The 12,543-nt window shown below is 48.6% G+C and overlaps 1 protein-coding gene across 2 annotated transcripts in view; it reads right to left on the reverse strand.

Annotated features, from left to right (window-relative positions):
* The window catches only part of IRAK2 (interleukin 1 receptor associated kinase 2), a 70,138-nt gene that overhangs the window by 44,282 nt on the left and 13,313 nt on the right, over window positions 1–12,543 (reverse strand). For both annotated transcript variants that reach the window (XM_082344401.1, XM_082344400.1), the window contains exon 2: window positions 4,647–4,829. In XM_082344401.1, coding sequence (XP_082200527.1) covers window positions 4,647–4,782 — 136 coding nt within the window. In that variant the 5' untranslated portion in view covers window positions 4,783–4,829. The remainder of the gene's footprint in view (window positions 1–4,646; window positions 4,830–12,543) is intronic.

Raw genomic sequence — 12,543 nt, forward strand, 5'->3', positions numbered from 1 at the left:
CAGGGGATGCTGATGCTTAGACATCTGGGGAACACGCTGTGAGGGTCACTGGTCAACGGAGAAGAACAGGGGCTGCCATAGGGAACACGCTGTGAGGGTCACTGGTCAACGGAGAAGAACAGGGGCTGCCATAGGGAACACGCTGTGAGGATCACTGGTCAACGGAGAAGAACAGGGGCTGCCATAGGGAACACGCTGTGAGGATCACTGGTCAACGGAGAAGAACAGGGGCTGCCAGATGCACCAGACAGAGGACTCGCTCCCCGTGCCAGAGGACACTCCGAGGGTGCACATGGATATCTGGGTGGCCCAAAGCAGAGGGCTGCAGGAAGACAGCGGTCCCTCCAGCACGTATCCCCTCCTCTTCTAGAGTAACAGACGCTTTAGCGGTGCACACAGGCTCCCAGCTACAGATTCCATTTCCCAGCCTCCCCTGCAACTAGGCGTGCTCATGTGACCAGTCCTGGCCAACGGCCTGGGAAGGGAGGTTATGTTGCAGCTTCCAGGGGGCCGTGCCCTTCTTGTAGGCTGGAAGGCACGTGTGGAGGCACAGAGTAGCCATCTCAGGTATGAGCTGGCAGCCAGCTGTCCCAGACAGCAGAGCAATGAAAACGAAAGAAACTGGTCCTTGACACTGGGCAGCTGCCCTATGAGCCCTGGGCAGCTTGGACTGTCACAGGAGAGAGAAATAAACGTCTGTCTCATTTAAGTCACTACAGCCTACCCTTAGTAACAGCAATGAACCTGGGATGATAATACAGGAAGCCACCAAGAAACAGCTAAAAGAGTAAGATGGTTGACACTGGCAAGCAGATTTGCCAGAAGAAGGAATGGTAAGCCTTCTGCACTAATTTATTCTAATTCTTATAACATTTAATGTTTGACAATTGAACAATAATGATCTTGGCAATTAAGGCTGAGAAGATACCAAGGAACAGAGACCCACACACCCAGCTCTCTACACAATGGGGCTAGCAGCCCCACAGGACACGATTTCGAGAGACTGGACACACATGTGGCCCCCAGGGAACCCCACACTCCACCTTTCGGTTCACGTACAACCTACGGAAGGCCTCTGCTAAATGCAAATATATTCCCTGGAGTCATAAGTCTCTGAGGACAACACTTTGTCTCTGGGACTTTTGGTATCTGGTTTTCAAGCTCTGTTTTATTCAAACTTATTCTTAAAGCTCTCTAAGAAGTGGTGGGCAGAAGTCAGGTTCTCAAACTGCTGGGGGCAACTGAGCAAGTTCATAAACAATCTTCAGCAAGTAAATGCAAAATAATAAGGTTTAACTAATGTTACAATTAGGGAAGGGAAAACTGACCGGTTGGAATAACAGAAACTTAATATGCTTCACACATGCCCTCCATACTCACTTCCAAAAAGTGACCAAGATTTATGGCACTTTTTCTCCCTAATGAAAAACAAACAAACAAACAAACAAAAAAACCCAAGATACAGAAAGGGGAAGTGACTTGCCTGAGGATTGAAGGCAATAGTGACAACACAACCGAACTCCCAAAACAAACGTGGATGGGGAGACAGGCTTGAACCTCTCTTCCTCAGGCAATTTTAATCAGCAAGGCTAAGCAGCAGAGAAAAGAGGATTGGGGAACACCGGTGGACTCTCACAGCCCTGAGAGGTCAGAGGAGGTTGGAACCGGAAAACAGGGAACTGAGTAAAGTTGTAAGAAGTAAGAAGAAAGGATGACAGACAAATATCACTGTTTCCTGGAAGCCCAAACACCGAGTACAGTGAAGTTCCCGTGAGAGAAGCTAAGAATGAGGGCTCTGATCCAAACGCGCCTGGGTGTGACCAGACCTGTGCCCTTGGGGGAGGCTCTGAGCCGTTCCTGACCTCCGTGTCCTCGGGGGGAGAAGGGGCTCCTTAGATCGCCCACATCGAGGGGCTGCTGGTAGGAGCCACGCTCAGCGCCTGGTGCCGCAAAAGCGCCCAGTCAGTGTCAGCTTCAAACAGAGTGTCACGCTGCAATGAGTGTGTTTCTTTGAATCTGGCACTATGTTGTGCGCTGACCTCAAATCGTTAAGAATATGTTCGAGGTTAGTCAACAGCCAGGTTCTGACGTCAGTGGCAAGTTGGTGTGTCCAGTGAGAGGCCTGTGTCTCAATCCCCAGTACGTCTCCGCCCACAGGCCTCGGAACACCCCTGCAGCATCCCAGTGCCCTGCAGAGACAAAACCGGCGTCCCCCTCCCCAAAGTGGCCTGAGCAGGAGGCCTGGTCCCTCCATTCTGACTGTACCGGACCCAGGGGCTTTCCCGCTCCCCCTCTGCAGCCCCCCCTCTCCACACCTACCTCTCTCCCTCTCTCCCTCTCTCCCTCTCTCTCTCTCTCTCTCTGGCATCCTTGGGTGCACATGAATTTCCTCACCTCTTTTTGAACCCATTAAGAGTTTATCACTGGACTTCCCTGGTGGCGCAGTGGTTAAGAATCCACCTGCCAATGCAGGGGACACGGGTTCGAGCCCTGGCCCGGGAAGATCCCATATGCCGCGGAGCAACTAAGCCCGTGCGCCACAACTACTGAGCCTGCGCTCTAGAACCCGCGCGCCACAACCACTGAGCCCACAAGCCACAACTACTGAGGCCCACGCGCCTAGAGCCCGTGCTCCGCAACAAGAGAAGCCACCGCAACGAGAAGCCCGCGCACCACAACGAAGAGTAGCCCCCGCTCACCACAACCAGAGGAAGCCTGCGCGCAGCAACGAAGACCCAACGCAGCCAAAAATAAAATAAATTAAAAATAAATTTAAAAAAAAAAGAGTTTATCACTAATTCTCTCAAAACATGAAAAGTATGTGAAGGCACATCTACTCAATAATCAGTGCTACCACGTGCCAGGTTCTGGGGATGCAGACAAGCCAGAGAGGGGTCTGCAAGCAGCTACACAGGATAGGCATTGGTCGCACCAACCAACCGATGTGGCATGGGTCTGAGCAGGTCTCCACCTGTAAGGCCACCCTGGTGTCTCCTGATTTATCTCTGAGGGTGGAGGTCTCTAAGCCCCCACTCCTCCTCCTGGAAGCCCTCCCTGATTTAGGCAGGCAGGTGCCGAACTGAGGTCTGTTGGTTCAGCCAGGTTATTCCCAGCTCAGGAACCCCAGCCAGGACAGCTCCAGGGCCCACAGTGTCTTCCACAGGCCTCTGGGGCTCTGAATGCCCTGCTCTCTACCTCCTACACCAGCTCTATGCTAGTTCCTGCAACACCCCAGGCCTTTGCACAAGGGCCTTTGTCCCCTCTCCGCTGGGCTTTCTTACTCCAGCTCTTCACGTGGCTGTCTTCTTTCCATTCCTCCTCAGACTGGCCTTCCATGACAATCGTGTTCTAGAAGGCTCCCCTACCTTGTCACTCCATCTCATTATTTTTACTTGTTTTCCTGTCTACTGACTGTCTCCTCATGACTATGCTCTCCACGAGGGCAGAGGACCTATCGCTTTGCCCACCTGTATTCCAGGACCTCGGACAGCACCAGGCACTGGCCAGGCGCTCAGTGAGTACCTGTGAGAAGTCTGGCTCACTGTCCCACACTGAAGGGGTCTCTTTGGGGACATGGCGGGGGGCCCAGGTGGAGATAATCAGCCCCTCATCCCCCTGCCTCTGCTGAGCACTGGCTGAACACCAGGCCCTTGACATGTTCTATTTCTACAATTTCACAGACACCCTGCAAGGTAGGGAGGTATTATTTATTACCTGCTAAATACATTCCCACCATGGTTGTATTCTCCTGTAGGAGGACAATTTGGTAATACTGGTATTGATATCAATCAAAACTTAAAATACACAAACCTTCAGCCCAGCCATTCCAATATTGGAAAGTCATCCCACGCGAGATTCACATGTGTGCAAACGGGGTGCACATCCCAACACTGTACACAAGAGGCAACTGATGGAAGCAACCTGAACACCTATCAATAAATCATGGTACATCTGTCAAAGGAATACAATGCGGCTGTTGAAAGAATGTCTCAATATGAAACAATCTGCAAGATCGGCTGCTAGGTGAAAATAAAGGGGACTGCCAAGTGCACGGTATTCTCTCTACTGTCTGTATTAAAAAGTGTTGTAGACACATACATACATTTGCCTAGAAAATCTCTAGGAAGGTAGATAAGAAATTGTGACTAGTGGTTACTTCTTGGGATGCCAAATTGGGAAACAGGATGAGGACGTAAATAATTTTTACTGTAGACTTTCTTGAATTTGTATGTTATAGCTATTTTTAAATTTCTATTTATTTATTTTTGGAACAGAGGACAAAAATTTTAAAGGTGCAAAAAGACTGACAATAAAGTCTCTCTCCAACACCTGGTTCCCTGGCCACCCGATTCCTCTCCCCAGGGGTGACCACCATTACTAATTTCTTACTTGGATGGTAAACTCTTTCATTCAAATTTTTTTAAGATTAAGAAAGGTTTTCTAATTTTATTTATTCATTTATTTTTACATTTTGGCCGTGCCGAGCAGCATGCGGGATCTTAGTTCCCCGACCAGGGACCAAACCCACGCCCCCTGCAGTGGAAGTGCGGAGTCTTAACCACTGGACCACCAGGGAAACCCCAAGAAAGGTTTTAAGGTGAGAGGGCACAGCTCACGCTGGCTGCGAGGGGGCCTTGGTAACTCACAGTTGAGGATGATCTGGGCGGCGCGGTAGAGCTCTAGATGGCACAGGAGGTCCAGCAGCTGCTGGACGGTGGCCTGCCGCATGCTCCACCACCACAGCAGCTCGCGCGTGATGCTCACGCCCTGCGCCCGCTCCATGGACTTGATCTTCCGCAGCTGGGTCAGGTCTGTGATCACATAGGAGGCTGGAAGGCAAGCAAGAAGGGATGCTTAGAGCCAGAAGGGCAGCCCCTCCACCAGAGGGTCACCATGCTGGCCCACCCAGCTCTGTCCACCACAAAGCCGCCTGGCCCCATCCTACCTGAAACTCCACCAGGAGCTGGGGTCCACAGGCGGCCCAAGTCATTCAGTGCCCGCGGGGACCAGCACACTCACACTTGAAGGTAAATGTCAACTTGGTTGCCACACAAGACTTAGGAGAAAGACCAGTGGACGAGAGGGCCAGGGGCCTTGAGGTTTAGCTGCTTATTTGCTACGTGCAAGTCACTTCCCCAGTGGGATGGGAGCCTCGGTTTCCTCAACTGTAATAGAGAACTTCCCTTCCAAGCAGAAGCCTCGTGTAGGCAGAGAGTTTTCTCTGTTCCGTTCATTGTTAGATCCTCAGAACAGAGAAAAGTGCCTGGCACAGAGTGGGGGCAGGGCCAGGACCAAAGTGAGGCAGAGGAGGCACCCAAGGGGCAAATTTTAAGGAGGTGCTCATTCTCGGGGCTGGTCCTGCACCTGAAGCAGCCAGAGAGTAGGTGCCTCCTATCATTTTGCCTTGGGCACCCCATTCTCCTCATCTCTAAGTCCCAGCCCTGGCAGGGGGAACTGAATGAATGAATGAATGAGTGAATGAATGAATCCACAGCCCACCATCCTCACAGAACTGCTAGAAGGAGCAAGAGAGCTATGGATCTAAAAGCACTTTGCCAACTCTGAAGCACTGTACAATTTGCAGGGGGCTACTGTCCGCAATACTAAAACTAATGCATTCCTTCTTTTCATTTTTTATTATAAAATGGCTGCTCATTAAAGAAAACTTGGAAAAATGCAGGGGAAAAAAGCTAATAAATGACACAGCATCCCACTAGGGTACTTTCCCTTTCCAAAAGTCTCCCCACCACACGCACAGGTGTGCTTCTGGATGCAGTTACTGCCGGGCCGTAAGTAAGACTGTGCATCCAGGCCTTATTTACTAACATTATACCATAAGCATCTTCCAAGTTGGTACAAGCTCTTCATACATGGAATTTTTGAACGGTCACATAGTATTCTGCTGAGTTTCCTGAAGTGAGGGAGGCATTTTTTATTCCCCTAAACCAGGACTAAAATAATCGGACTTCAGTCCCAGGATTTCAGAAATCGTGGAGCAGATATCTACGTGAACATCACATCATACATTCATTCAGCAAAATATTATTGAGCTCCAGGCCTGTGACAAGCTCTAGAGATACAGTGGTGAGTCAACCAGAAGCCCAAGGAGCTTTTCTGTTTGAAAAATACAAACATAAGTGAACTGAGTGGGGAAGAGGAAGACAAGAGACCACGCCTACGTAATGAAGGGGCTCGAAGGCCAGGCTACAGTTTGAACCTGACCCTAAGAGCCACGGACACCAGGACACCACGGAAGACCTCAGAGCCAGGGAGGGACGCGGTCATATTGTACAGTCCCTATCCCTCTGGAGGAATGGGGAAGGTTGTGACAGCCTCCCACAGAGAGAAAGCCTCTGGGAGAAGTGCCCTGTTAGGGATGGAAAGTTCTTGAGTTGTAACTTTAGTCACTGGAAACCCCAGGCCAGATTCCTGGTCCATGGGAAGTGATGTCAGCAGGGTCAGGGGCTGCCTCCAGCAGCAGAGAGAAAAGCGTAGAGGGAAGAGGAAGGAACCCCTTCCCCCCAGCCCTCCCTGCACACGAGCTCTGTTCGTGGGCTCACCTCCCACTCTCCGAGGCAGCGTGATGTCATGGGAAGAACAGAAGCCCAGGGCCGCCCCTGGGGCTCCATTGCGGCAGCAGAAGCCAAGCCCAGCCCTCACGTCCGTGGGCTGCACTTTCCTCACAGGCAACGCAGGAGGAAGAAGAATTAAACCCAGAGGTGCCTTGCAATGTGGACGTTGTAGCTCCGTGAAAGTGGCATCTCTTATGGTGTTGACCTGTCAGCATTTAACACCCTTGAAACAGGGTCAAGACAAGATAGAGACCTCAGGGATGAGTCACTGTCGAGCGCCCTGCTGAGTTCATGGCTCTTTGCCCAACACACACCAGTAATACCTGGTCGTTATGGAACATTTGGAAAACGGGAGAAAATCAAAGCCCCCGTGATCATCCCACTTGGAAGACCCCAAGAAAAGCACCGGTTATACTCTTGCTTCTAATCTTCCAGACTTTTCTATTAGATATAAAAATACATGCTTATGTCAGCAGGATGGTACAGTGGTGGGTTCAGGGCCCAGACTCTGGATTCTGAGTCCTGGTTTCAAATCTTCTCTCTGCTACTTACTTCCCACGTGCTTGGGGAAGGCCCTTCACTTCTCGCCGTGCCTCAGCTTCCTCATTTGCAAATGAGGAAAACAACAGCACCTGCCTCAGAGGTTGTTGTGAGGATTAGATTAGTTATATGTATAGAATAATATGTATGTGATATAAATGTTCACTGCAGCTGTTAAGCCATCTGCACTCTATGAAAACCTGCTTTTATCCCCAATGGTTAACACTACGTGGTGACCATCCCCAGACCTCCTGGTCTGACTTCCTGAATCCTGCAGGACGCAGTAGACAACCTTGCCCATCTTCAAAGCCCTCTGGAGCAGAGATGGCACGGCCTCCTGAAGTGATCCGCCCTCACCCTCGAGTGAAATGCCCTTTGTCCGGACTAACCAGACTCTTTCCTGGTTGAGGGAAGGGGAAAGTGTCTTGTCCCTTAAGCCTCTCAGCAACTCATCCTCATTTTACAGATGAGGAAACTAAAGGCTCAGAGAGAGGCAGTCACTCGCCCGAAGCACATAGCTGGGCAGGGACAAAGCGGGCCTGTGCACAAAGGCTGGCACGTGCATGAGACAGCAAGATGGAGAGCCGTCCAACAGAGGAAGCCCTGCCCCAGGGTCCCTCGGAATACACCTGGGGTGAGTGAAGCTGTGAGCAGCCTGGTTTCCCCCAAGGGCAAAAGTGAACGCAGCCACAATCATAGGAGAATGAGCAGGAGGCAGCCACATTATCTGCCAAAATTGTCAAATCCAAAGAGCGTGCGTATCTGTGGCTGTGTGGTTTTCTGAATCACTTTATGGATTTTTCCACCTCCACTCCCCAGTATCACAATCAGCCCCAAGGGATGATCTCTTCTAAAATGATGCACATTATCTGTAATAGTCAAAAACTAGAATGTCATTTTAAAAAAAAAGAATAAATTGTGGAATATGCAGTAGGATTTTTCAACCTCAAAAAAAAAAAAAGACTCGCAGAAACCGAGACTCTTTAGGACTGGAAGGACAGTCACAGTCGCTTACTGTGCGGAACAGAAAACCATGGAGTGCTGTGACTTGCCAAGGAGCTGCTACCTGGGGGTCACGGCTGGCTCCCAGCCCAGTGACCTGTGACCCAGCACGGAGAGCTGGCCAAGTATGGGCTCCAAGCCATCCCGTGTCCCCACCGTTCCCACATCCTTCAGCCCATCATTCATTCAAGTGGCACTGAGTGTCTGCCCACTGGCCGGGCACTGCCCCAGACACTGGGAATACAGGAGCAAACTAGATGGGTGATGTCCCTGCCCTCATGGCGCCGACATTCTACAGGGAGAGACAGACATAAACCAATAAGGAACAAGGTCAAAGCATGTTAAGAGGAATGAAGAAAATAAAACACGTTGATAAGATAAAGAGGAAAGGGGGACAGGGTCGGCCTCTCAAACAAGGTGACATATGAACTGAGAAATGAAAGACTATGGCCCCCAAAGATGTCAGTGTCCTAAACCCCAAAACCTGTGAATATGGTACCTTACATGACAAAAGGGACTTTGCAGAGGGCATTAAGTTAAAGATTTTGAGATGAGATTATCCTGGATTATCTGACTGAGCCCAGGGGTCCTTATCAGAGGAAGGCAGGAGTGTCCGATTCAGAGAAGATTATGACAGAAGCAGAGGTCAGAGAAAGAGATTTGAAGATGCTACCCCGTTGTCTTTGAAAGTGGAGGAGGGGCCACAGGCCAAGGGATGCAGGCAGCCTCTAGAAGCCAGTGAAGGCAAGGAAATGGATTCTCCCCTAGAGCCTCCAGAAGGACAGCTGCCCTGCCAACGCCTTGATTTTAGGACTTCTGACCTCCAGAACTGTAACACAATAATGGCTGTTTTTAAACTATCAAATTTGTGGTAATTTGTTACAGCAGCAAGAGGAAACTAACAGAGACTAGAAAGCTAGGCATGTGGAGGACAGAGCGAAGAATGTCCCAGACAGAGGAAACAGCAAGTACAAAGGCCCTGAGTCTGGACCAAGGAGGCCAGTGTGGCTGGAGCAGGGTGGGCATGAGAGGGTGTTGGAGGAGAGGAGGTCAAAAGTCACTGGCGCTCAGACTGTGCCAGACCGGGCAGGCCTGGTGAGGGATTTGGATTATAACCTAAATCACAGTGGGCAGCTCCTGAGGACCCTGAGCAATTCTGGTGTCTCCAAGCCCTAAGGAGTCAGAGGTATTCTCCTCAGAGGATGTACAAATGCACATGAAGAGACGCCCAACATCATTAGTCATTACAGAAATGCTAAGCAAAACCAGAGCAAGAGGCACTTCCTTGGTGGTCCAGTGGTAAAGAATCCGCCTTCCAATGCAGGGGACACAGGTTTGATCCCTGGTCAGGGAACTAAGATCCCACATGCCGCGGGGCAGCTAAGCCCGCGTACCACAACTACAGAGCCCACACGCCCTGCAGCCTGTGCGCCACAACTAGAGAGAGAAAACCTGCATGCCACAACTAGAGAGAAGCCCGAGTGCCACAGCGAAGAGCCCGCACGCCACAACGAAAAGATCCTGCTTGCCTCAACGAAGAACCTGTGTGCCTGCATCTGAGACCCGACGCAACCTAAATAAATAAATAGATAAATAGATAAACACAGCAAGAAACCACTTCTCACCTGCTCAGATGGCTACAAACTCAGAACGACAGACGATGACAAGTGTTGCGGGGAGGGGACGTGGAGAAATTAGGACCCTCACACATTGCTGGTGGGAATGTAAAATGGTACTCGCATTTGCAAAAACAGTCTGACACTTCCTCAAAATGTTAAACATAGAGTTACCCTATGACTCAGTAATTCCCCTCCTAGGTATCAACCCAAGGGAAATGAAAACATAAAGGCACACAAAGACGTACACAAATTGTACACAGGAGCGTTATCCATAATAGCCAAAAAGTGGAAAGAACCCAAATGTCCATCAACTGACAGAAGAATAAATAAAATGCAGTACATCCATACGATGGAATGTTATTCAGGAATAAATAAAAAGAAATTGGGACTTTCCTGGTGGTCCAGTGGGAAAGAATCTGCCTTGCAATGCAGGGGACGCAGGTTCGACCCCTGGTCAGGGAACTAAGATTCCCACATGCCTCGGGGCAACTAAGCCGGTGCACCACAACTACTGAGCTCGCGCGCCTCAACTAGAGAGCCTGCTTGCCGCAAAACTACAGAGCCCACGTGCCTTGGAGCCTGCGCGCCACAACTAGAGAAGAGAAAACCCCACACACCACAGCTAGAGAGAAGCCCGTGTGCCGCAACGAAAGATCCCACGTGCCACAACTAAGACCCAACGCGGCCAAAAAATAAATAAAATAAATAATAAATAAATCTTAAAAAAAAAAGAAATTAAGCACTGATACACGCTATGACATGGATGAACCTTGGAAACATGCTAAATAAGTCAGTCACAAAGGACTACATATTGTATGATTTATTCCATTTATATGAAATGTCCAGAATAGGCAATGCCTAAAGCTGGGGGGAAATGGGCGATGTGTGTGAGAGTGCTGGGGGAGACAGCTGAGGGGGACAGGGCTTCTTTCTGGGGTAATGAAAATGTTCTAAGATTGATTTGGAGACGGATGCACAACTCTGCATATACTAGATGCCACTGAATTGTACACTTTAAATGGGTGAATTGCATGGTAGGTGAATTATACCTTAATCAAGCTGTTTTTTAAAGAAAGTCATAAACAGAGAACAGACTAGTGGTTGCCAAGGGGGGGGGGTGTGGGGGAGGGATGGATTGGGAGTTTGGGATTAGCAGATTCAAACTAATATATATATTGACAGAATGGATAAACAACAAGGTCCTACTGTATAGCACAGGGAACTATATTCAATATCCTGTGATAAACCATAATGGAAAAGAATTTTTAAAAAGAATGTGTGTGTGTGTATATATATATATGTATAACTGAATCACTTTGCTGTACAGCAGAAATTAATACAACATTGTAAATCAACTATACTTTAATTTTTTTAATTTTAGTAAAAAAAAAAAAAAAGCCATAGGTGTGCCTTCTAAAATAGCAACAATATCCTAGAAACAGAAGTTGTTGTGGCCTTCACAATTGAGGCCAACATGGAAAACACTAGAGAGAGTCTCTTACACAAAGTGTTTGTCCACTGCCCAGGAAACAGTCGAAGTAGTTAAATCACAGATCATCTGAGCAAAGGGACACAGTGCAGTCTAGAAAATCAGATGGTGACAGACATTCTCAGAGGTGCCCTGACTTGTTACCAGGGACAGCCTCTGTGGGGAGGCTGAGGAGCAGGGAGGGGAAAGATATTTACTTTCCCCTCTGTCCCAGGGGCGTGATTTACACCATTTAACCTAGTACATCTGTTATTTTTTTCCACAAAAGAAGTTAATAAAAATACACACTGAAAGTAAAAGCCTAAATCCATGTTGCTAAAGAATATTGCTTGGCAAGAAAAAATCATTGTGATATAGTTTAAGTGAAAAAAGCAGGCTAGTAGAATGTACAAAATGATACGATTTTTGGAAAACGTATATACATAAATAAATATGGTTAGCGAAAAAGACTAGAAAGCATAAGACACCCAGCACTCTGCTGGCACATAGTGAGAAGCCAATACACGTTAGCGGCTGCTGTTGTTATTATTACTATTGGCATCCAAATGGTAAGAATGGTATCCCTTATGGGGATATATATACACATAGAGCTGATTCACTTTCTTGTACAGCAGAAACTAACACAACATTGTAAAGCATTTATACTCCAATAAAGATGTGGAAAAAAAAAAAAATGGTATCCTTGGGCTTCCCTGGTGGCACAGTGGTTAAGAATCTGCCTACTAATGCAAGGGACACAGGTTCGAGCCCTGGCCCGGGAAGATCCCACATGCCACGGAGCAACTAAGCCCATGCACCACCACTACTGAGCCTGAGCTCTAGAGCCCGCAAGCCACAACTACTGAGCCCACGTCCCACAACTACCGAAGCCTGTGCACCTACAGCCCATGCTCCGCAGCAAGAGAAGCCTCCGCAATGAGACGCCCGCGCACCGCAACTAAGAGTAGCCCCTGCTCGCCGCAACTAGAGAAAGCCCGCGCGCAGCAACAAAGACCCAACATAGCCAAAAATAAATTAATTAATTAATTAATTTTTAAAAAAATACTCCCTCCAAATTAAAAAAAAAAAAAAAGAATGGTATCCCTGTGTGGTGGAGTTTGAGCTACTCTTAATTTCCCACAGTATTTTGCAATAAGTGTATTATTTTTGTGACTGGTTTAAAACAGGATTTCTGAACCTCAGCACTACTGACACTTTAGGCTGGATAGTTCTTTGTGGAGGGGGCTGTTCTGTGCATTGCAGGACGTTTGGCAGCATCCCTGGCCTCTACTCACTACATCCCCCAAGTTACGACAACCAAAAATGTCTCCAGACATCGGCA

The sequence above is a fragment of the Balaenoptera borealis genome (genome assembly GCF_965194805.1).
Source record: "Balaenoptera borealis genome assembly, chromosome: 12".
NCBI classification, from domain to species: Eukaryota; Metazoa; Chordata; class Mammalia; order Artiodactyla; family Balaenopteridae; genus Balaenoptera; species Balaenoptera borealis.